Raw genomic sequence first — 25,297 nt, 5'->3', positions numbered from 1 at the left:
TGAAGTTCTATAGGTTTTGACAGATCCATGTCAGGTATCCATCATTACAGTATCATACAGCACAGTTTCATCACCCTTAAAAAAACCCCATGCTCTACCTATTCAACCTGTGATCTCCATCACCCCCTCCAGAACCACTGATCTGTTTATTGATTTAATAACTTTGCCTTTTCTAGAATCCCAAATAACATACAGCCTCAGACTGGATTTTTTCATTTACCAATATGCATTTAAGGTTTATCCTTTTTTTTTTTTTTTTTTTTTTGGTTTATCCATTTTTTTAATGGCTTGATGGTTGAATAGTATTTTATCACATGCTGAGACCATGCTTTGTTTATTCATTCACCCATTAATGGACACCTTGGTTGCTTCCCGCTTTGGGTTATTATGAATAAGCTATTAAACATTTGCATGCTGGTCTTTGTGTGGACGCAAATTTTCAGATCAGTTGCATAAATACTTAGGTTCTTGATTGCTGGATTGTATAAGATGGTTTTAGCTTGTTAAGAAACTGCTGAAGTATGCTCCTAGGTGGCTGTACCATTTAGCATTTCTGTCAGCAATGAATGAGAGGTTGCTCCTTATCCTTACTAGCCATAGCTATTGTCATTTTTGGGGTTTTTTTTTTTTTTTTTGAGACAGAGTCTCACTCTGTCTCCCAGGCTGGAGTGCAGTGGCACAATCTTGGCTCACTGCAACTTCCACCTCCTGGGTTCAAGCAGTTCTCCTGCTTCAGCCTCCTGAGTAGCTGGGATTACAGATGCACACCACCATGCCTATTTTTTTTTTTTTTGTATTTTTAGTAGAGATGGGGTTTCACCATGTTGGCCAGTCTGATCTCGAACTCCTGACCTTGTGATCCATCCATCTTGGGCTCCCAAAGTGCTGGGTTTACAAGCATGAGCCGCCGTGCAGGGCCGCTTTTGTTGTTTTTATGTTTAGTCATTCTAACAGGGGGCATTGCATTGTTGTTTTAATCTGCATTTCCCCTAAAGAAATGATGCTGAAGGCCGGGCGCGGTGGCTCACGCCTGTAATCCCAGCACTTTGGGAGGCCGAGGCAGGTGGATCACGAGGTCAAGAGATCGAGACCATCCTGGTCAACATGGTGAAACCCCGTCTCTACTAAAAATACAAAAACATTAGCTGGGCATGGTGGCGCGTGCCTGTAATCCCAGCCACTGAGGAGGTTGAGGCAGGAGAATTGCCTGAACCCAGGAGGCGGAGGTTGCGGTGAGCCGAGATCGTGCCATTGCACTCCAGCCTGGGTAACAAGAGTGAAACTCCGTCTCAAAAAAAAAAAAAAAAAAAGAAATGATGCTGAGCATTGTTTCATGTGCCTATTTGCTATCTATGTGTCTTCTTTGGTAAAGTATTCATTCAAATCTTTTGTTCATTTAAAAAACTGTTTTTTTTTTTGAGATGGAGTCTCACTCTGTCACCCAGGTTGGAGTGCAGTGGTGCGATCTCAGCTCACTGCAACCTCTGTCTCCTGGGTTCAAGTGATTCTCCCGCCTCAGCCTCCTGAGTAACTGGGGTTACAGGCACATGCTACCATTCCTGGCTCATTTTTGTATTTTTCGTAGAGATGGGTTTCACCATGTTAGTCAGACTATTCTTGAACTCCTGACTTCGTGATCCACCTGCCTTGGCTTCCCGAAGTGCTGAGATTACAGGTGTGACTCACCGCGCCTGGCCAAAAAAATGTTTTTTGTTTTGTTTTGTTTTTCAGATGTTAGATATGGGTCTCCTGTGTCTCAGGCTGGAGTGCAGTAGTGAGGTGATGGCTGCTAGCAGCCTCAAACCCCTGGGCTCAAGGCATCCTCCCACCTCAGCCTCTCAAATAGCTAGGACTACAGGTACATGCTCCCACCACACATGGCTAATTTTTTTATTTTTTGTAGAGATGAGGTCCTGCTTCATTGCCCAGAATGGTCTTGATCTCCCGGCTTCTTAGGCAATTCTCTCCTCTGCCTCCCAAAGTGCTGGGATTACAAGTGTGAACCACAACCCCCTGCTACTTTTGTCCATTTTTTATTTAAATTGTTTATTATAGTTGAGGTTTTTGTTTTGTTTTGCTTTGTTTGAGACGGAGTTTTGCTCTTGTTGCCCAGGGTGGAGTGCAATGGCACGATCTTGGCTTACTACAACCTCCGTCTCCTGGGTCCAAGTGATTCTCCTGTCTCAGCCTCCTTAGTAGCTGGGATTACATACATCTGCCACCATGCCCAGCTAATTTTGTATTTTTTACTAGAGACTGGGTTTCTCCATGTTGGCCAGGCTGGTCTCTAACTCCTGACCTCAGGTGATCTGCCCACCTCTGCCTCCCAAAGTGCTGGGATTACAGGCGTTAGCCACTGCATCCGGCCTATAGTTGAGTTTTTTTTTTTTTTTTGAGACGGAGTTTTGCTCTTGTTACCCAGGCTGGAGTGCAATGGCACGATCTCGGCTCACCGCAACCTCCGCCTCCTGGGTTCAAGCAATTCTCCTGCCTCAGCCTCCTGAGTAGCTGGGATTACAGGCATGCACCACCATGCCCAGCTAATTTTTTGTATTTTTAGTAGAGACGGGGTTTCACCATGTTGACCAGGATGGTCTCGATCTCTTGACCTCGTGATCCACCCACCTCGGCCTCCCAAAGTGCTGGGATTACAGGCTTGAGCCAACACGCCCGGCCTTATAGTTGAGTTTTAAGAGTTATTTATATATTTTGTTTACAAGTTATTTGTCTTTTTATTATCTTAACAGAATTTTTCACAGAGCAGAATTTCTTTTATTTTTTTTTGTTTTTGTTTTTGTTTTAGATGGAGTTTTGCTCTTGGTGCCCAGACTGTAGTGCTATGGCGCGATCTCAGCTCACCGCGACCTCCGCCTCCCAGGTTCAAATGATTTTCTTGCCTTAGCCTTCTGAATAGCTGGGATTACAGGCTTTCACCACTGTATGCCTGGCTAATTTTTGTATTTTTAGTAGAGACAGGGTTTCACCATGTTGGTCAGGCTGATCTTGAACTCCTGACCTTGTCCACCTGCCTTGGCCTCCCAAAGTGATGGGATTACAGGCATGAGCCATCACGCTTGGCCCATTATTTTCCTTTTCTTACTTATGCTTTTGGTGTCATGTCTAAGAATTTATTGTCAAAGGCCATGGAGATTTACCCTTATCTGATCATCTAATAGTTTTATATTTTTAACTCTTTTAAGTCTGTGATCAATTTTGAGTTAATTTTTGTAAATGATGTAAGGTGGCAATCCCCAACCTTTCTGGCACTAGGGACTAGTTTCATGGACGATAATTTTTCCATGGGACAGGGATGGGGGATGGCTTGGGGATGATTCAAGCACATTACATTTATTGTGTGCTTTATTTCTATTATTATTTCATACTCACCATAATGTAGAATCAGTCACTTTTCTCTAAGAAACTCCAAACTCTATGGTCCAACAACCCAGCCTCCCTTGCATTTCTGATCACTCTTCATCTCATTTCTCCATCTTGATCTCTCTATACAAACCTTCCAGCAAACAGGCCTTCCGAGTCTCCAAGCAAGGGAGACTTGAGCTTGCTTTCCTGCAACTAGATGGTCTTATCTGGGGGTGATGGGAGACAGTGACAGATCATCAGGCATTAGATTCTCATGAGAAGCCTGCAACTTAGATCCCTTGTATGTGCAATTTGCAATAGAGTTCGCACTCCTATGAGAATGTAATGCTGCCCCTGATCTGACAGGAGGTGGAACTCAGGCTGTAATGCCCACTTGCCCTACCACTCACCTCCTGCTGTGTGGCCCAGTTCCTAACAGGCCACAGACTGGTACAAGTCTGTGGCCTGGGGTTTGGGGACCCTTGATGTAAGGTCAGGGTTCAACATCTTTTTCACTCTGATGTTGGAGGCAGGGACAATGGTGCACCTCACTTTGAGTGACATCACCATGTTAGATGCTGAGTGTTTCTGGTAGGAAGGAGAAGCAGTCCCATGTTTCCTGACTTCCTTCTTGATGATCCAGGAGCAAAGGTGATCAAGGCCCGTGTATACTCAGTGCTGCTGTGGCCAAGGTATAGCCTCCAGGTACAGCCGGGCAGAAGAATGGAGCCCCCACTTCTCTGCCATATAGCTTAGAACTTAGTCTCAACAACAGGCAGCCGGGGGGTGGATAACAAATGCCGATGTTTTGTCCCTGCTAGGAAGCTAACCCTCCAGCTGGGAGCTGAAGAGGTGAGGGAGCCGTGTGTTCCTGGCTGCACCAGTATAGAGTGGAGTTTCCCTCTTTGAGCTGGAAGCAGGAAGAGAGTGAGTAGGTCTTGGTTCAAATACCTCAAGCTCACTTTTCTTACTGGGTTTCAGTAGGTTTTCTTGAATGAATGTTTCTTGATTTGTTGTGCACCTTTAGGACCATTTTTAGAAATTTAAATGGTTGTGTAGGTATGTTTTTATACTTTTCACCAGTTTTGCTTTGAGCTGAATGTACAGGGATTCTCATGCAGCTGTGCCTCTGTGGGTTCTGTTTCAATAACTCAAAGTCGGTGAGACTGTGGTCAGTGGAAAACCAGACAATTCAAAGTCCAGTGCTAACACAGTAATTGAACATGCACACACATGTATCCACTATGAAAATGGTTCAGAACTAAATATGGATTGGGTTGACAGGAACTAAAGCCGGGAGTCCTGCATGTTTACACCTACCATTCCCCATAAATTCTATGGAGTATCTACTATATGGAAGCCATAGGAATAGATGATAAACAGCTAAAAATCTGTTCTGAAAATTAGGAGACTTTCACAAAAACAAAACTAACAAACCAATAAACTAAGGCAGCCTATGCTAAGTGCCCAGAGAATACCTGCTCCAGTTTTTCAGAAGCACAAGAATTATCTGGGACTGGAGTGGTCAGGGAGGATTTCTGTGGAGGAAGAGTGAGCCAAATCCCATTTAGAAGAAAGGTAGGATTTGGCCGGGTGTGTAGGTTGGTGGGAGGGCATATTCCAGGGAGGCATTTCAAAGCAGAGGTGCTCAGGTAGGATTGCATTTAGAATGCTTGGGTAATGATGAGTAGATCTGCCTGCTTGCTGGAAGGTTTGTATAAAAAAGATCAAGATGGAGAAATGAGATGGAGAGTGATCAGAAATGCAGGGGAGGCTGGGATGTTGGACCACGGAGTTTGGAGTTTAATCTTAGAGAAGAGTGACTTGGGCAAGAGATTTTAGGAAAATGGTTTTGCCTGTAGTGTGTAGATGGAATAAAATCTCTGCGTGTGTATGTGCACATGCACTAGGAAGCCTGGAGGCAAAAACACTGGTTATAAGATTGTTACAGAATTTTGGATTAAGTGAAGGGATTAGGAATGGAAAGAAAGTGTCTGGTGGATGGTAAGCTATAACTGGGACCTCAATAAAGCCAAGCAATTGTTAAAACAAACATGGTAGTTGTGTCTATAAAGTCCTGAATGCAAGCTGAGATGGGCTGATTTAGCGATTTGAGAGTGTATGTATATGTTAATTTAAACGGAATCTCTTTATTTTTGAATTTGCATATATTTTTCTTCCCTCTTCTTACTTCTCTCTACAATATCTCACACTTATTCCTCTTCTCCGCATCTCTCTTTTAATTTGATCACAAATTAATCTCTTGTACGTATTTGCAGGAGGAAACCAGCGGCAAACGTTGTGTATGGTTGCAAGGATGAGTTTCTCCCCTTGAAAACATCCATCCGCATAGAAATGGGAGGCACAGTGACCAACTCTTGCTTCTTAGCAGGTCTAACATGACCTTCAAAACTCCTTAGGACGTGCTGGTCTTTGGCGGGGCAGCATCTTCCGTCAGACTCGGGCTGGTTGGGTTTCCCACGGCTGCCTGGATGTGTGTGACTCGCAGCTCTAAGGACAGAATTGCCAAAGCAATACAAAAACACGGACGAAAAGCTAGCCACAAAACCTCATGCCTTACCACAGTAGGCTGTTGAGTGAAGTCACGGAAGGTGGCTCTGCTCTTGCCCTTTTAAAATTCCAGTGCAGCAAACACACACACACACAGCCGCTCGGTTCTTCCCACTCCCGCCACACTGCACCAGCTTCCCTCCCCAAGTCCTGATTCATGAACCGTGCCACCTTTGTCTCATTTTAAACTGTGCAGACTATTTTAATCCTGCCACCCCCATCCCAGATTTCCCCCTCCCTTCATCCTCTGGAAGCTCTGATGTAAAGCGCTCGCTAGGTGGGAGAGCGCTTCTCCCAGTCGGCTAGGGTAGGCGAGTTTCCGAGAAGCCCCCTCCCCGGGACCCCGCCGCGGGCGCGGGGGAAGCGCCTCGGTCCCTTTAAGGTGCCGCGCTCTCCGAAGTGCGGGCAGGAAGCCTGGGCGCCGGCGCGGGTCCTGGAACCCGGTGTGGAAGTCCTGCGCCCTCCCCCTCCGCCCGCAGCCCAGCCTCGGGGGCCGGCGCCCTCCGCCCACCGCGCACTGGCGGGCCATGCGGTGGCTCTGAACGATGTCCTCCTCCTACGCCAAGAACGGGACCGCAGACGGGCAGCACTCCCCCACCTCTCAGGTACCGCCCCCTCCTCCGCCTCCTCCTCTTCCTTCCTCACACCTCCTCCGCCGCCCTAGCGCGCCCCGCCTTCGTGCCGGGCGTGCGGGGCCCCAGTCCCGGGAGTCGGCGGCCCCGCTCCCCCACCCCTCCTCCACGTCCCTTTCTCCTCCCGCTCCTCCTCTTTCTCCTCCTTCTCCTCTTCCTCCTCCTCCTCACCCTCCTTCGGGTCTCTGCGCTCCCGCTCCGGAGCCCGCAGCCTCCCCAAGCCGATGCCGGGGATTCGGACCCCGCACCCTGACAGTCTTTGTTAATGGATGTGGTGGGTGCTTGCGGGCTGCTCTTCTCGGGCATCTTCTCTGCCGTCGAGGCTTGGAGTGGGTGGGTGGGGGTGGGGGCTGTATTTGGGAGTCGCGAAGGAGACTTGGGTGCGGGTTCTAGGGGACCCCGGGGAGCGGGTCCGGAGGCGGACTCCAGCCGGGGATGCTCGCCCTGCTCCGCGCTGCAGTCCTCACTGGCTTCTCTCTGGCCCCGTGTGTCGAGTCCAGGTGGCCCGAGGCACCACAACCCGGAGGAGCAGGTTGAAAAGATCCGATGGCAGCACCACTTCGACCAGCTTCATCCTCAGACAGGTACGAGAAGGAGGCGGGAGAGCAAGATGGGGAAGAGGCCGAGTGTGTGGCGCGGGGTCCTGGAGCCGGTGGTGGCCACCACGTGCGGGAGCTCTGGGTCGAGTCCGCGTGCGTCTCTTCCCGGCCACGGCGGGTGCTGGGGCTCAGTCCGTCTCCCTCTAGCCCAGGCTCTTGAAGTCTTCGCGTCCCGGCGTCTCCGTACCGCCTTGGGAAGTTAGTTTGTGCATGTGTGTGGACAGTTCGGAGGGGACCTGGCTTAAGTCAGGGACGTTGAATTAAAGAGTTGGAAATATGTCTGGTTGCACCTTTGGTGCCTGGAGAAACGTCTTCAAGTCGTGTAACTCAATCTAGAGTAACCAGACCCTTCGGGGCAGGGGACCTGGTTTGATTCGAGTTGAGAGTTAGTGGTTTCTTCTCTTTTGTCCTAATTTGAATACTCTAATCTGTCTGGATCTTGGGAGAGATCGCCGAGCTCCGGTCAAAAGAAAGACACTTTGAGCAGAAAGTTTACTCTCACTTTGGGACCGATTCTTGGATTCGCTTAATAAGGGAAAGACAGCCACATCTGGTTAAATAGGAATTAACGAAGGCCAGCACTCAGCTCCCGGGGTCTGGGCGCGCCTTCACTTCGTATCTGTTTTCTCAGTGCTTGCTTTCTCCTGCGTGGTTCCAGTGAGAGTTGTCCGTGCTCGGGATCTCGGGATCACTGGTAACGCTGAATGCTTAGGTGCCTTTCACCTTAGTACAGGAAATTGGTCCTCAGTTTTCCAACTGTTCATGTGCTGTTAATGAAACCACGCTTGGCTGCTGGGTGCTAGAGAGATCATGCAAAAGTGAGTCACCTTGATCTTTCTTTGGAACAGAAATTGTCGGGGTGTGTCCTAGGTTTCGGGTGACCTAGGAAGACATTGGTCATGGCACCAAGAAGCTTTTATCCCAGGTCTTCCTGTGGGCTGCCAGAGTGACCTTGAGAAGTTCTTTTCCCTGTAGGTTACTCAGTATTGTGTAATGTGTTTCTAACCTATGATGGCAGCTGTGGTGTATCTTTAGTGATTATCATCAATTTAAACATATCAACGAGGAATGGGCTTTAGCCTCAAAATTGGTCTCAGACCTCTCCTAAAAGGGTCTATAAAGCACAGTTAGATGATATTTATTATGCAGAATTTCACTTTCTGCAGAAGCAGAAATTTTGACTACCCTTTAATTCAGTGACCACTAAGCATATACATTATTGAAATAAATGCATTTTGGATTTCTATTTCATTCTTAAAATGCATTCTATCCCCTTTGCAGTACTTAGATTATGTATTTGATAAGGCAAACACATTGTTTATCTTAAAAACATTTTCCTGTTATGCAATTGTTTGAGGTCTTGCTGGTGTTTATTTTGTAGGTGCCTATTTTTAGTGGCATTTTATCGTTGCAAATTCTTGGAAATACTAATTATACAGCAGTTCATTCCATAAGCTGTTTGACTTGAACTTTGGAGTTCATGTACATAACTGCACTAATGCTTTATTCTTCCTTCTAAGCACAAACAAAATAATATTCTAACATTCTTATTCTTTTCTCAATTTATGCCCACAACTGATTGAGATAATGTACATATAAGTTCTTGTAAAGTGTGTGCTGCTATGTGCTGGCTTAAAAAATGTAAAACGTATTACATGATAAATAATTTTGGGAATAATTTAAAGCAAAGTAGATGTTTTAGAATAAATATATTTCATAAATCTGTATGAAATGGGGATTCATTGGTTTGATTAAATGTTCTAATTTAAATTCAGGAGTTAATTGTAATTATATATACAATCTTTTTATTTTTTGGCACAAAAGTAGTACTTAATTTTTATGAGCACTTTACAACTCAGTAAGTACTCTAATCATGATCTCATTTAAATGACATCATACAGACTTCTGTACTGGCTACAGTAAAAATAACTGATGGATTTACATTTCTTTGATGAGATAAAGAAAATGATTGCAAATGCAATTTAACAGCAGCTTTGGGATAAAATTGAAAATTTCACCCAAATGCCAATTTTTTTTTTTTTTTTTGACAGTTTTGCTATTGTTGTCCAGGCTGGAGTGCAAAGGCATGATCTCAGCTCATCGCAACTTCCACCTCCCGGGTTCAAGCAATTCTCCTGTCTCAGCCTCTGAAGTAGCTGGGACTACAGGCATGCACCACCACGCCTGGCTAATTTTGTAGTTTTAGTAGAGACAGGGTTCTACCATTGTTGGTTGGTCAGGCTGGTCTTGAACTCCTGACCTCAAGTGATCCGCCCGCCTCAGCCTCCCAAAGTGCTGGGATTATAGGCATGAGCCACCATGCCTGGCCACCCAAAAAAAAAAAAAATATATATATATATATTTTGAGACAGAGTCTCACTTTGTCACCATGTGCCAGGCTGGAGTGCAGTGGCACCATCTCGGCTCACTGCAATCTCCGCCTCCCAGGTTCAAGCAATTCTCCTGCCTCAGTCTCCCGAATAGCTGGGACTACGGGCACATGCCACCACGCCCAGCTAATTTTTGTATTTTTAATAGAGACGGGGTTTCACCACGTTGGCCAGGATGGTCTTGATCTCTTGACCTCGGTGATCAGTCTGCCTCGGCCTACCAAAGTGCTGGGATTACAGGTGTGAGCCACTGCGTTTGGCCAAAAATATTTTTTATGAAAGCATAACAGCTGCTTATGTTAACAGAGCCTCAGGCTGGTTGCAGTGGCTCATGTCTGTAATCCCAGCACTTTGGGAGGCTGAGGTGGGCGGATCACCTGAGGTCAGGAGTTTGAAACCAGCCTGAGGTGAAACCCCATCTCTACTAAAAATACAAAGAAATTAGCCAGGCATGGTGGTATGTAATCCCAGCTACTTGGGAGGCTGAGGCAAGAGAATCTTTTGAACCTGGGTGGCAGAGGTTTCAGGGATCCATCATCAAGAGACTTCACTGCCCCAGGGTATCAGGGAAGCCACCATCAAAAAAAAAAAAAAAAAAAAAAAAAAAACCCAAAGAAACGGAGTTTCTTTGCCTCATTATTTGTAGAATGAGTGATTTATTGATATTTGAATTCTTGATACGTTGGGGCAATGAAATCTCTTGGTGATGTTTCACAGTCTATGTGATGCCTTTGAGGATGAAGAAGATAGTGGAATACCAAAAAAAAAAAAAAAAATGTTGCTCCTTTCTTTGTCATGTCATATACAAAAATATGGAGAAAAGCTTTCACTTAAAAAAAAATGAATGTGCTGCATTGGATGGGGAAGACTGGGCTGTTGGTGAAGCAGAGAAGGCAGTTGGCAAACTCACCCAATAAGACAATATTTGTTCTTTAAGCTTGTTAAAAAGTTTCAGTGTTTGTGAGAATATATATGCACATATGTGTGCACATACACACGTGCACATTTGAATTGGCTGGAAAACAAGCAGACTGAGAAAGGGAGCCTGCTTCCACTCTGAGGACTGCTCATGAAGCCCCTCAGGAATCTCTGACCTTGTTTCTGGTCTACAAGATTGCTGGCCTCCACCATTTAGGAGGGATAGAGGTTTTGGAATGAATCCACGGAGCAACTCAATGGCTTCTTTGAGGAAAGGTGAGAAGATGAAGTACTTTGCCACTGAAAGGAAAGAAAGCTAGGAATGACCCAGAAATGATTTTCAAAGTACACACAAAGGCCTGCTTTGGAAATGTGATGAAGTATTTTCACTCTTCATTGAGGATGAAACTCAAGAATTGGCCAAAATTAGAAAGCAATGATGTTTTACAGCAAGACCTTCCTAAGAGTGTTGCTGTCCAAATGAGGCTGTAGAATTTTCTTTCAGGAGAGCCCTTCTTATAGGCCATTTATGAATGGATTATTTAATCATATTTTAAAGTTTTAGGAAACTCTTAAGTATTTGCTGTATGTCCAGCACTGTATTAGATATTGTAGGGGGGGAATGAAAAGATGGATGAGACACAGCTCCTGTACTCAAATATTTTTATAATTTAGCAGTGGAGACAGAGATGTATACAAACAGTACAGTGACATGTAACAAGGAATGAGAGGGTGGGCTCAATGACTGTGAACCCCAAACTATTACATACCCATAACTATCTCTACCCATGGATGTCGCTATACATACAGTTTATATGGTTGAGTACTTCAAGTTAGTCCTCTTCCCACTTGGGTTTGAAGAGAAAATCTGATCAGAGTGGGAATAGTTTGTTGACGTTTCCTTGTTAAGTTTGCTTTTATGAGGCCAGCAATGTCTTACCTGGCCTGGCCTCTACCTGCTTCCAGCCTCATCTTTGGCCATGATCTCTTAGGTCTGGATACAGAGTTTGAACACACTATCCTCCCTCTTTCCACTTTGCATATGCTGAGCCCTCTGTGTGGCAGGTTCTTGCTCTTCCTTCTGCCTAGTTAACTTTTCATCTTCCTGAGATCTGAGAGTTTAGTCTTCCCGTCCTTTTCTAATCTTTCTGATGAAGTCAGTTCCCCAACTAGAGGCTCCCAGAGGGCCTTGTGCCAATTTTCAGTAACACCACCACTTTTATTTAACATGTACTTAGATTTCTCTGTTCCGTCCTCTCTCCCCATCCAGAAAATGAGTTCCATGAGGACAGGGACATATCTGCATTTGATCTTTGTGTCCTCAGCATCTAGCATAGTATATGTTCAATAAATATGCGCTTGAATGAGCGCAGGAGTGGGTGGATGGAGGACTAACTTGATATATTTTAGGGATGAGATTCTGCTCCAACATTAAATGCTTTGTTTAGTGGGGAGAAATTGCCTCCTAACAAACTTCCCCTCAAATTCTGTGGCTTAAAACAACAACATTTTTTTTTTTTAATTTCTGTGTACTAACCAGACAGTTCTGCATTGTGGGATGTTATATGGGCACTGGGATAGCTGGAAGGTCCAAAGTAGCCTCATACATGTGGTTGGCAGTTGGTTCTGGCTGCTGGCTGAGAACTCAACTAGAGCTTTTGGCAGGGGCTCACTTGTTCTCCACCTGGGCCTCTCAACATGGTTGCTTGAGCTTCCTGATAATATGGTGGCTGGGTTCCAAGAAGTGAAGGCTAAAGCTGCAGCTCTCCTAAGGCCCAGTTTCAAAAGCCACACGGTATCGCTTCTCTTGCAACCTCAACACAGGTCCAAGAGCCCGCTCAGTTGCAAGGAGAGAGAAAACAGACTATCTTTTGATGGGGTGCAGCAAGGTCAGATTATAAAAGAGCATATGAGTCACACACACACACACACACACACACACACACACACACACAGAGAGAGAGAGAGAAAAACAGCAAGTCAGATTCAGTGCCAATAGTATGAACAGGAATTTAAAGATGATTCAATTTATATAACAAATTAAAGAAAAATATATGTTGAATTCAGTAGTTGCCAAAAAAGTATTTGATAAATTTTGTAAGTTAAGAATAGATCCTGTCTAGAGGCACATGATTTTAAAAGAAAGAGTAGAAGGCAACTCCCTAATTTAATAAAAATTATCTACTAAAATCCACAGCAAACATCACATTGAGCAGAGAAACTAGAAACAACATATGTTTGCAGCAGTCAGTAAATGAGCAAATAACTCACATCAGGCCTCTCTTATCCATGGTTTTGTATTCCCTGGTTTCAGTTACCTGCGGTCAACTGAGGTCTGAAAATAGGTGAGTACGGTATAGTAGATATTTTGAGAGCAAGAAAGAGACTATATTTCATATAACTTTTATTATGGTGCATTGTTAATATTGTTCTATTTTGTTCTTAGTTATTGTTGTTAATCTCTCTCTCTGTATTTTTTTTTTTTTTGAGATGGAGTTTTGCTCTTGTTGCCCAGACTGGAGTGCAATGGCATGATTTCTGCTCACTGCAAGCTCTGCCTCCCGGGTTCAAGCAATCCTCCTGCCTCAGCCTCCCGCATAGCTGAGATTACAGGCATGCGCCACCATGCCTTGCTGTTTTTTTTTTTTTTTTTTGTATTTTTAGTAGAGGCAGGGTTTCTCCATGTTGGTCAGGCCAGTTTTGGACTCCCTACTTCAGGTGATCCGCCTACCTCAGCCTCCCAAAGTGCTGGGATTACAGGCGTGAGCCACTGCCTGTTGTTAATCTCTTACTGTGCCTAATTTACAAATTAGACTTCATCTTATGTATATACGTATAGGAAAAACCATATATTTGGTTACTCTCTGTAGTTCCAGGCATTCACTAGGGTCTTAGAATGTATCCCCCGAAGTTAAGGGGGGACTACTCTATATTATACTACGGAACACTGTTCATCCATTAAAGAAAAAAATGAAGTGGCCCTATATATAATGATACAGAAGTGCATTTAAGATGTTCACTTGAAATGCATTCAACTGAAAAAAATAAGTTACAGAATCATGCACAATAATATTTCATTAAAAAAGAGCATGTGGAGTGGAAGATACGGTCGCAGCCATTGTTGGAAGCATCTACCTTAGAGCAAGGAACCTCGTATTTTTTAATGTATGCTAATCAGATGATCGTTACAATAATTCAGTGAACTGCACTGTATTTAGAGATCTAAAACATTCAGATTTTTAGGTTGATACTAGAATAAAACAAGTTGGCAAACAAGTTCTTTGGGTTATAATTTGAGCACCAGTTATAGATATGTTTCTCTGATGAAATGCAAATTCATCAACAGAAGGTATATGCTTTGCACATAGCTCTAAGAATAATCATATGCCTAGAGGCATGTATATATGCAAAATTTATCCATAAACTTAGAATCACAGAATTTTAGAACAGGAAGAGATTGCAGAAAGAAAATGCTTCAGTCTCTTTCTTCAGATGAATAAAACATAGGCCCAAGGACATAAAGGTCATACCAATAGATAATGGTAGAACGGACGCAAGGGATCCTGGCTCAGACTCTACTCTTTTTTTTCCCACCACAGTTTGCTTTATCCCTGAATAAACAAGCCAGACACACAAACTCACATAGATGTGGTTACATGTAAGAACATATGGAGCTTACTCCTCTTAGATCCTGGAAATGTTCTTAACCTATGTGCTTGCTGTGAAGAACCATAGCATTGGTTGAAGAATTTAGAGACTTTGGTTTCTTCCCAATTCTATCATGATGGAATTTTTGTTTGATTGGTTAGCTTCTTGCAGAATTATTCCTACTATCCTCCAGTCTTCTGCCAGTTCCTCCCATTGACTGAGCCTCTCTGGACACCCACTGACCTGGGATTCTGGGAAATAGCCTGCAGGCTGTGACCCCCTGAGATAGAAAGCAGAGCAGTCAAGCCGGGGGGTGGGGGGCACAGCCATTTATGTTTATTTTTGTTTTTGTTTGAGATGGAGTCTTGCTCTGTGCAGTGGCACCATCTCGGCTCACTGCAACCTCTGCCTCCCGGGTTGGAGTGATTCTCCTGCCTTACCCACCCAAAGTAGCTGGGATTACAGGTGCACGCCACCACATCTGGCTAATTTTTTAATTTTTAGTAGAGGTGGAGTTTCACCATGTTGTGGGCCAGGCTGGGGCACAACCATTTTTGTTTTAGCTGCGTGGAAGACAATAGCAAATCATTTTCATCTGAAAAGTTGGAAGCTTTTACTTGCTCTGTAATTAGACCTTCTTTGCTAAGTGGTGTAATCCAATTACAATGAACTTTAAAAAGTTCACACTTATTTCCTTTTTGAGGTTTTTGTGCAATGAATCTTCCCAAATTGAGATCTGATAGAACAAGAAAGAGCTCTGTCCCTCTTGGCAAACTGTGCTGCTTCTTGTTTTGGAGGCTTAAATAAATTGAACTGAGCTGATGGAGAAAGAAATCTAATTATGGGCAGCTAACCCGTTAACCAGTCATTTTTACTTAAGTCTGAGTTTCTGTTCTTGATGGATGGATTGTCTAAATTTCGTTTCTTTTTTTTTTTTTTTTGAGATGGAGTCACATTTTGTTTCTCAGGCTGGAGTGTAGTGGTGTGATCTCAGCTCACTGAAACCTCTACCTCCCAGGTCCAAGCGATTCTCCTGCCTCAGCTTCCCAAGTAGCTGGGATTATAGGTGCCTGCCACCGCACCTGGCTAATTTTTTATTTTTAGTAGAGACAGGGTTTCACCATCTTGGCCAGGCTGATCTTGAACACCTGACCTCAAGTGATCCACCTGCCTCAGCCACCCAAAGTGCTGGGATTACAGGTGTGAGCCACTACACCCAGCCCTAAATTTCATTTCTGTAGAATAAAGAAATATTTATTTTTTAGTTTAGAATGGTACGATTTTGTTGAAACTTAGATAAGTTCTGATTCAAGTTTTAATTTGTCTAGAAATTTATAGGAAGCTGTGTGGAAATGCAAACTGAAAATGACCTTGGCTTTGGCCCTCTCCTTTTAATTGCCCCACCTGCTGCCCCAGACAGGGTCAGCGCTGGGTATTAAGGAGGCAGAGACTGTCCTTTCAAACAAGGTTTTACAAAAAAGCAGTGCTGTTCAATGGGCTTCCTTTTGCCACTCAAATCTGGATTTGACGCATCTTTTCTGGGTATGGCCTTGGCATTGTCCATACTCATCTTCCTCAAAGCTTGGCCCTTTGTTGGTCTCCTTTCTGAAGCCCTGACTCAGAACAAAGCATAAACCCCAACTAGGGTGAGCAGCTTGCAACTCACTGAGACTCCTGAAGACTCTACAGACACGTGGAGAGTGGGGCTTGCAGGTCCCATTCTGCCCAGTAGGAGGTCTCTGTGTTTGGCCTCTGCTTGTTTTTGTTTTGTTTTGTTTTGTTTGTTTGTTTGTTTGTTTTGAGACAAGGTCTTTTTCCCTGCAGACTCAACATCCTGTGCTCATGTTATCCTACCACCTCAGCCTACAAGTAGCTGGGACTACAGGTATGCACCACCATGCCTGGCTTTTTTTCACTTTTAGTAGAGATGGAGTCTCACCATATTGCCCAGGCAGGTCTCAAACTCCTGGGCTCAAGCAATTCTTCCACCTCAGCCGCCCAAAATGTTGAGATGACAGGCATGAGCCACCGTGACTGACTCTGCATGCTTTTAAAGCCATATTTTGGAGCGGAGAGCTTCCTAGAACAGTGCCATCTCTCTCTCTGCTCTCCTTTGGCTGGAGCTTTCTTCTTTGCGGAGCATGTGGGCCGAGAATGGGTGACAGGCCTCAAAACATGTATCCACTGAGCTGATCCTTCAGTGGGGTGAGCCTGGTATAGGCTGAGCTTCTGGACTGTTTTTTGCTTCCACTGAATCTAGTGTGTTGCACAATTATTTCCTTTGTGGGCCATGGCAAGACAAAGCTTGCAAAGCACTCTTTGACCATCCCTAGGCATGCACTCTGCTATACATCTCCATCTTAGGATACATCAATGGATACGTCTCAAGAAGAGCCTGGCTGTTATCCCCAACGAACCCTGATCCAAACACACTCCGGTTGAAGCAGTCGGTACCATCCTGCTTTTGCACAGTTGCACGCCCTTGTACTTCATAAACCAGGAAAACAATAAGGTGAATATATGCAGTGCTCTTCATTCTAGAAGAGTGTAAGTTCTGAGCTTGACTACATAGACACCTCAGCAATTTCACATGAGTTTAACCATGTGTACTGTGAGGAGGGAGGAGGGCACTCGGGGAGGTAGGACTGGAAGTAGAAGTCTGATTTCGTGAAAAAGCTGAATTATAAATTCAGTCTTAAGGCAATACTGTAGCTTTACTGCTTTCAAGTAACAATAATGACAAGCTGTGTACCAGAGTACCCTGCCTTCAGAAATAGATGAGGCTGATGTATTATCATCTGGCTTGAATATAAACAGTGCTTTGGAATTCCTTAAAGATAGTTCTCATTTCAGGTAAACATGCGCCTTTACAAACGTCCCTATTTTCTTTAACATGTCTTTTCTTATTACACACATAAATAAAGCAGAGGTAGTTACTTGAATCTGAAGGGATGGCATTCATGGTCTGAAAGCATTAATTAGGTAAGGGCTGTAAGTTATTCAACGGCTACTGAATTTTTCTGATCATTTCACTGTAATCCTTTGGATGACAAATCGTGTCTATTTCATTTCTCATTTTATGTCCTATGTTGATGGATGTATCTTTCTCCAAGGCTGCAGTTTAATTGCTGTTACGGTATTTGTTTTGGGAGTAAATGTTTTGTAAACCTAAACTTGAATATGCATTTTCTGGGTTGTAAGATCACTAGAGGTGGTTAACTTTTACACTGCTTACTGTGTCCATATATTATGATGATATTTTAAAACTCCTTATGAAAAATTTTTTAGCAGTTTCACTGATAACATATGGAAAATCTAGCAGTAATGGAAATGCATAGTAATTTGTGCAGATAAATGTATCATCTTTTCTTCTTAAATGGCCCAGTGCTATTGCTAACAGTTCAATGCTGATTATGGTTTAGAATCAAACAGATGGGTAAAATGATCATTGTTACCGTTAGAATGTTCCATAGTCACTGCTTTTTAATTTACGCTCTCTCTCTCTCTCTCTTTCTGTGTGTGTGTGTGTGTGTGTGTGTGTGTGTGTTGAGCAGAAGTGGGGAAGGCATTCTTTTTTTCAGGCATGTCATAATATAATATTTTCATGTTCTGGAGAAGAAACTTGTCCCTGTTAGCAGTCATTCCCCATCCTTTTCCTCACCCCCCAGCCCTAGTCATCCATGAATCTGTTCTCTGTCTCTGTAGATTTGCCTACTCTGGACATTTTATATAAATGGAACCATAAAATAACATGTGGTCTTTTGTGACTGGCTTCAAATTTTTTCATTTTCTCTCTTTCTTTATTTAGACAGGGTCTTGCTTTCTCTATTTTTTTAGACAGGGTCTTGCTCTGTCGCCTGGGCTGGAGTGCAGTGGCACAATTACAACTCACTGCAGCCTTGAACTCCTGGGCCCAAGCAATCCTCCTGCGTCAGTCTCCCAAGTAGCTGGGATCATGCCTGGCTATTTTTCTTATTTTTTTGTAGAGATGAAGTCTTGCTATATTGCCAAAGCTCAAATTTTTTCATTAACATACTGTCCACATCAGCCCGAGAAGTTTCAGTTGTAGCTCCTGGTCCAAATGTGCAGATGTTAGCGTGAGGATAGAAACGGACTTGCCTTTCCTTAAGTCAGTGTCAGAGATGGCTTTTCAATTCACAGTGTTGAATAGGATGGATAATATTCTTATTTATTTTGGAGCTACAGTCTCAGCTCATAAAGCTGAATGTGTTTTTTTGGGAAAACTCTTTAACTTGCATGGAAATCAAACCCCTGACCCTGGACTTCTTGTCATCAGGATTGAATAAAATGGAGTGGCTCCCATCTGTAGAGGCGGGTGGTTTATATAACAGGATGTGATCGACAGGATTAAAGAAAAGTGTATGAACAATATAAATGGCTCTTGTCATCATTTTCAATAATTTCTAGTAATAGAAATGTCTTGGGTACTTACAATGCTTCTTCTATTTTATCTAGATGTTCGTGATAATTCAGCTTTGGTAATTGTAACATTTCTTCCTTGAGAAATACAATTAAAGAGAAAGCAGAGTGCTTGAGTTCCAGCTAAATACAATATTTAGGGAAATTATTAGGTATATAAAACTGTACTCTCTATGTGACAGGTGCTTCTCAATTATATTTGAGTACTTCCCTGGGGGACAAAAGTCAATTATCAACACAGTCGTGTGGGAGAGAAATAGGTCAGCTGCAGACATTCTTTGCTAATTTCAGAAAGCTTGAGGGGTGATTTAGTTTAGGGGGATATGTTTTATTCTTTCCGTCTCTGTGTTGAGGGCTCTGATAGAGAAGGCTCAGTTTTTCATGTAGTATTGATTGTCATATTCATTTACTTTAATAAAATATACATATACACATATTTCTCTTGATCGTGTAAAATGAAAATTAAACTATAATATCTTTTTAAAAACTTGGTCAAATCTATATTGTAAGAGAAATGTGTACCATGGGTATTATTGCTACAACTATTTCTACATTAGTAGAGACACTGAGGGTGTAAACCTACCCAATCAAAGGCAAACGTCATATTTACAAGTATTTTATTTATTCCCTTTCTTTAGTAAGAAGCCACTAAGGAGTGCTAATTGTTGAATTAAAAACAAGGACCTTGGTATATTTTCTTTTTTCTTTTTTTTGAGATGGAGTTTCACTGTGTCACCAAGCTGGAATACAGTGGTACAATCTTAGCTCACTGTAACCTCTGCCTCCTAAGTTCAAGTGATTCTCCTGCCTTGGCCTCTTAAGTAGCTAGGACTGCAGATGCACGCCACCACGCCTGGCTAATTTTTGTAGTTTTAAAAGAGACGGGGTTTTAACATATTGGTCAGGTTGGTCTTGAACTCCTGGCCTCGTGATCCGACCGCCTCAGCCTTCCAAAATGCTGCGATTACAGGCCTGAGCCACCATGCCTGGCGATATGTTTTCTAACAATTACGTTCATTTATTTTTTATTATGTTATAATAAATGTAAAATAAAATTTACTATTTTAACTATTTTATTTTATTATTTTATTTTTTGGGGTGGAGTTTTGCTCTTGTTGCCCAGGCTGGAGTGCAATGGGGCAATCTCGGCTCACCACAACTTCTGCCTCCCAGGTTCAAGTGATTCTCCTGCCTCAGCCTCCCAAGTAGCTGGGATTACAGGTGCCAGCCACCACGCCTGACTAATTTTTGTATTTTTAGTAGACATGGGGTTTCTCCATGTTGGTCAGGTTGGTCTTGAACTCCTGACCTCAGGTGAGTCACCAGCCTTGGCTTCCCAAAGTGCTGCAGATTACAGGTGAGAGCCATTGTGCCCAGCCTATTTTAACCATTTTAAAGTGTAAGTGCAGTAGCATTCAGTACACTCATCCGTTTTTTTTTTTTTAATGGCTGCAGCAGGTTATTAAAAAGACAGTTCAGGCGAGCAAAACATAAATATGTCCAATGTATACATATGCTAAAAACATCCACCATAATTGAGGCCTCCCTCCACAACTGTGGTCTTGTTTAAAGCAACAACAGCAACACAAAGCCAGACCTTGGAGTGCCACGCCCAGGTGTGGGTTTGGTCGTTGAGAAGGGAACACGCTGAGAGGAAGCTGGAAGAGCTCTGGAGACCAGCTGGGACCCTCAAGGTGGGCATGGGAAGGTAGGAGTGGGAGGAGGAGGCTGCCCAGGGGTAGTCCTGCCCCCAGATATGTGTTTTCACGCTGCCTGACTGCTTTTCTTTTTCCTCCACTGTCTGAAATTCAAACAGTTCCAAGATGATTTGGGTTAACAGGCAGCCTATTTTAAAAATAAAAATGTTCCCAGGAGTCTTTGGAGGCTCTATTCATTCATACATTATGGTAATTTGACTTATTGCTTACAAGTCTGCTCATTTTACCATCTTAACAAAGCCCACCCCAACGAAGCTGATGTGCTCCCATCTCCTCGGATCCGTTTGCCCTTTCATGCCAGTGTGTTCCCCTTCCCTCCCCTCTACCTGTACTCGCCTGGAGGCTGCAGATACCTAGAATTGGACGTAACCCCTGCTTTGTCCCTCCACTCCCTTGATCATGCCATTCCTTCACCTTAAAGTGCTTTCCCCATTTCCACTTGATAATCTTCCCACTTGTCAAAATCCCTCTTTTAATCTTCTCCGTGAAGCTCTCTAATGTGGCGCTAATTCCCCTTTGTTCAATCTAAATGTCCCTATGTCCCACTAGCCTGTGGGTATACACTGACATTATGCCTGTAATCACGTCTGTAATCCCAGCACTTTGGGAAGCTGAGGTGGGAGGATTGCTTGTGTCCAGGAGTTCGAGACCAGCCTGGGCAACATATCAAGAGCCTGTCTCTAAAAAAAAAAAAAAAAAAAAAGTTAACCGGGCATGGTGGCATACACCTGTGGTCCAGGATATTCTGGAGGCTGAGGCAGGCAGACTGCTTGAGCCCAGGAGGTTGAGGCTGCAGTGAGCTGTGATTGTGCCACTGCATTCCACCCTGGTTGACACAGTGAGACTCTGTCTCATAAAACAAAAAACAGGAAGCAGGAGCAGCAGCAGAAGTTGTCATGTATCTACATTAATAGTCCACACGTTGCTTGTTCACATTTCTCACCTGGAGACATAGTACCTTAACACCTTTCCCTAACCGGCTGCCCATCGTTTCTGAGTGTCTTAACATGTGCTCACCAGCTCCCCCACTCATTGACATCTGCTGCCACAAGCCTTTAAAGAGGCTTCTGCTTCAGGGGCTGTGCCTTCCTCAGTGAGAACAGTTTCTTCCTTCTAAGGTGCTGTTTTCCAGCACGGTACTCTTCAGCCTCCTTGGACAACCTGTGTTCCAGACTTTCACAACTCTGGGTCACACTGCGTCCCCTGGGCCCTTGAGTGGCACTTCTTGTGCCCGGCGTCTCCCAGATTCCCTTGTAAAGCCAGCTTCTGCAGCATGACCTGCCTCTCTCTCTGGGGAACAGACATCATTCAGCCTCTGCCCAGAACTGCACCTAAAACCTGCTTCTAGCAGTGACTTTTCTACCCATTCATGTTGACCCTCACGAACTGATGTAGACACAAAGCCTTCATCCTCTTTTAGGCTCAGTTACAACGTACTCATAGTAATTTATGTATTTAAAATATTCTTGTTTGATGCATTTGTACTTGTGGTGGAGATGGAGCAGGGAGTAAAAGAGGGAGGAAAGGGGAAGGTGATGTCAGGGCCTGAAGCGTTTCAAAAGTGAGTGCAGGCCTGAGCAGAATATGGGGATGGGATCTTTGGGACAGAGGAGGGCACTGTGCTTGGGCAGAAAGACAGTGGCTGGTGGACGATGGCTTCAGAAAGGGAAGTGGATGAGGATCAAACTTGGTCTATTTCAAACTTTATTCTAGAACTGTATCTGATAAGAATCTTTTAATTGCAGTTACACAGAATGCCAGCACAAATTGGCTACAGCAAAATATGGAATTATTGGCTCATGCAAGTGAAAGCCCAGAGGTAAACTTTATTCTTCAGATAGTGTATGTTCCAGAAGTTCTGGCGTCACCAGCAGCTCTACTCTTTCTATGCAGTTCTTTTCACATTGTGTGCTCTTCTGTGTGCTGACTTAGGCCTCAGTTTGGCACCCATTATGGTGGTGGCAGTGGCCACAGTGATTCAGGATCTCCCATTTAATCACTATCCTGTCCAGATAGGCTTCCTTATAGTAGTTCCAGCAGAATAAAAAAGGAGAGGAGCCTCCCTCCCTCCCTCCCTTCCTTCCTTCCTTCATTGCTTTCCTTGCTTTCCTTCTTTTTGTAGCTAATGGGGCTTTAAATACTCTCTCTGGCAGCAGACACACACATGTGTACACATGTTTGTGTGTACATGCATACGCATACACACATACACTTCTTCAATCTCATTGAACTGAAATGGCTCGTGAACCAACACTGTGGCCAGGGGGACTGCCTTAAGGAAGCGGTTGGCTCAGTGGTTGCCTGAGACTGGGGAGGGTAGTTCCTAAGGGAATTTTGGACCTAAGTAGGATGGTGGGAACTTCTTCCTTCTGCTGCTTCGTCCTCTGCTACCACCACTTTCAGTCACTTTATGAGTTAGATTTCTTTAAAGTGTGGTAAAATAAATGTAACAGAAAGTTTACCATCTTTACCCTTTTTTAGTGTACAGTTCAGTGACATTTAAGTCCATTCACATGGTTGTGCCTACCAACATCACCACCATCCATCCTAAATAGGATTTGGTGGACTAATCTGGGAGCCTAGCTTTCTGTTGTAACAATGTATTTTAATGGGAAAATATGCAGCAAGTTTCAAATAACTGACTAAACAGTGAACTTCTGGTACACCACATAACTATTGCTACAGGGGAGACTGCCTGAATGAATACTTCTTTTTTTTGAGACGAAGTCTTGTTCTGTTGTACGGGCTGGAGTGCAGTGGCGTGATCTCAGCTAGCTGCAACCTCTGCCTCCTGGGTTCAAGCAGTTCGCCTGCCTTAGCCTCCTGAGTATCTGGGATTACAGGTGCCTGTTACTGCACCTGTCTAATTTTTGTATTTTTAGTAGAGATGAGGTTTCACCACCTTGGCCAGGCTGGTCTCGAACTCCTGACCTTATGATCCACTGCCTTGGCCTCCCAAAGTGCTGAGATTATAGGCATAAGCCACCGTGTCTGGCCTAAATACTTCTTAAGGCCTATGTTTTCCTTGTTGCAAAATGAGGGTGAGAGTGGGGAGGACTAGGTAGCTGCTAAGGTTCCATCAAGTTTTAGTAGTATAGGACTTTATGGCTGTGTCCACAGATATATGTGGTCAACGCATTCATTTTGGTAGAATACACTGTACAGTTAACTCTCAGATCTGAGGGTCCCACAGGCTGACTGCTGGACTCAAGCATGGAGGACTTTGATATCCATGGAGGGTCCTAGATCCAATCCCTACTGATTCTGAGGAATGACTGTATTCTGCAGCTTTGGCAGAAAGCCTTTGTCACTTAGCTGCTGAGATTAACTCATACAACATACGGCCATTCAGTATCAAGTATTGGAAACTTCAGATAAGGACATTCTTTTATAATGTAGCAAAGAGATGATGTGGAGTTTACAGGAGGGAAGATAATTTGGGATCGAGCTGGAATTTATAACTCTTTCAAGTATATGCATGCAGCATGAAAGACTGTGCAAAGAATAGAGTGGGCTGTCAAGAATGAAGTATTTGTGAAATGTGGTGAGATGGTTCTCAGATAAGCATCCTGGAAGCTATTAAGAGGAAGTCTGCTGAGGAATAGTATAGCTCCTGCTATTATAATTGTTATAGCCACCAGGAAGAACAAGGAGCTAATGGAGCTTTAAATCTATAATAAAGAAGAACACAAGTCGCCATATTAGAACTCTGCTGAAGGTGAGTGGAACCACAAGGTTGCTTCTCATCATTTAAAAACATTAGGGGCTTTCAATACTGACTTTCCGGCTTATTCTGCTTTTCCCATGGGCCTGATATTTGCACACATATTTCAGCAAGATTGCCTTTAGTGTAAAAAATGAGGTGGAAATTTCTGTTTTTAAGTAACATTAACCATTTAATAAGTAGATTCTGGTGGATATTTTTAATAAATCGTATGTTGAAGCACTAATCAATGTGATGGTATTCGGAGGTGTGGCCTTTGGAATTTTGAGGGTAGGGCCCCTATGAGGGAATTAGTGTCCTTGTAAGAAGAAGAAGAAGAAGAAGAGGGATCAGAGCACTCTCTGTCTCCGCAGTGTGAGAGTATAGCTAGAGGGTGTTTGTCTGCAAGCCAGGAAAAGGGCCCTTACAAGAATCAAATCTGTCAGGGTCTTTTTTTTCCCATTTTTCTTTTTTATTGACAGGGTCTCGCTATGTTGACCAGGCTGAACTTGAACTCCTGGCTCAAGTGATCCTCCAGCCTCAGCCTCCCAAGTAGCTAGGATTATAGACATGCACACTGAGCCCAGCTGTCTGTCAGTATCTTGATCTTGGACTTCCTAGCCTCTAGGACTGTGAGAAACCAACTCATGTTGTTTAAGCTATCCATTCTGTGGTATTTTGTTACAGCAGCTCAAGCTGACTAATTCACTTGGTAAGCTGGTGCACTTGACTATTTTCCTTCTCATCCTGCCTCTAGTCAGTAGCACATGCTCCTTATTCATTATGTAAAATTTATATTTATATCTTGCTTTATTCTGGAAATGACTTAAGTTGGCTTTATGATATCACAAGAGTGTTAGTCTGTTGGCATTACTATGAAAGAATACCTGAGACTGGGTAACTTATAAACAAAATAGGTTTATTTTGGCTCACATATGTTGGCTTGCAGTTCTGCAGGCCGTCCAGGAAGCATGGTGCCCACGTCGGATCCTGGTGAGGGCCTCAGCAAGCTTCTAATCATGGTGGAAAGTGAAGCGCGAACAGATATATCACGTGGAGAGATTGGGAGCAAGAGGTGGAAGGTGCAACACTCTTTTAAAAAACCAGATCTTGTATGAACTCAATGCATGAAATCACTCATTACCCTGAGCAGAGCGTTCATGAGGGATATGTCCCATGACCAAGACATTCATGGGGGATATGTTCCATGACCAAGACATTCATGGGGGATATGTCCCATGACCAAGACATTCATGGGGGATATGGCCCATGACCAAGACATTCATGGGGGATATGTCCCATGACCAAGACATTCATG

General features: G+C 43.7%; 1 protein-coding gene across 2 annotated transcripts in view; it reads left to right on the top strand.

Annotated features, from left to right (window-relative positions):
- Positions 1–6,325: 6,325 nt before the first annotated feature.
- CACNB4 (calcium voltage-gated channel auxiliary subunit beta 4) overlaps positions 6,326–25,297 on the top strand; it is a 275,285-nt gene continuing 256,313 nt past the window's right edge. The window contains exons 1-2 of one of the 2 annotated variants that reach the window (XM_032286412.1): positions 6,326–6,536; positions 7,064–7,147. In XM_032286412.1, the coding sequence (XP_032142303.1) occupies positions 6,477–6,536; positions 7,064–7,147 (144 nt within the window). In that variant the 5' untranslated portion in view covers positions 6,326–6,476. Of the gene's footprint in view, positions 6,537–6,585; positions 6,838–7,063; positions 7,148–25,297 lie in introns of those variants that run through there. The other variant, XM_032286413.1, reaches the window with a different exon arrangement.

The sequence above is a fragment of the Sapajus apella genome, unplaced genomic scaffold (assembly GCF_009761245.1).
Source record: "Sapajus apella isolate SASKATOON/1434 unplaced genomic scaffold, GSC_monkey_1.0 scaffold18, whole genome shotgun sequence".
Classification (NCBI taxonomy): domain Eukaryota; kingdom Metazoa; phylum Chordata; class Mammalia; order Primates; family Cebidae; genus Sapajus; species Sapajus apella.
This window is presented reverse-complemented; position numbering and strand designations above follow the sequence as displayed.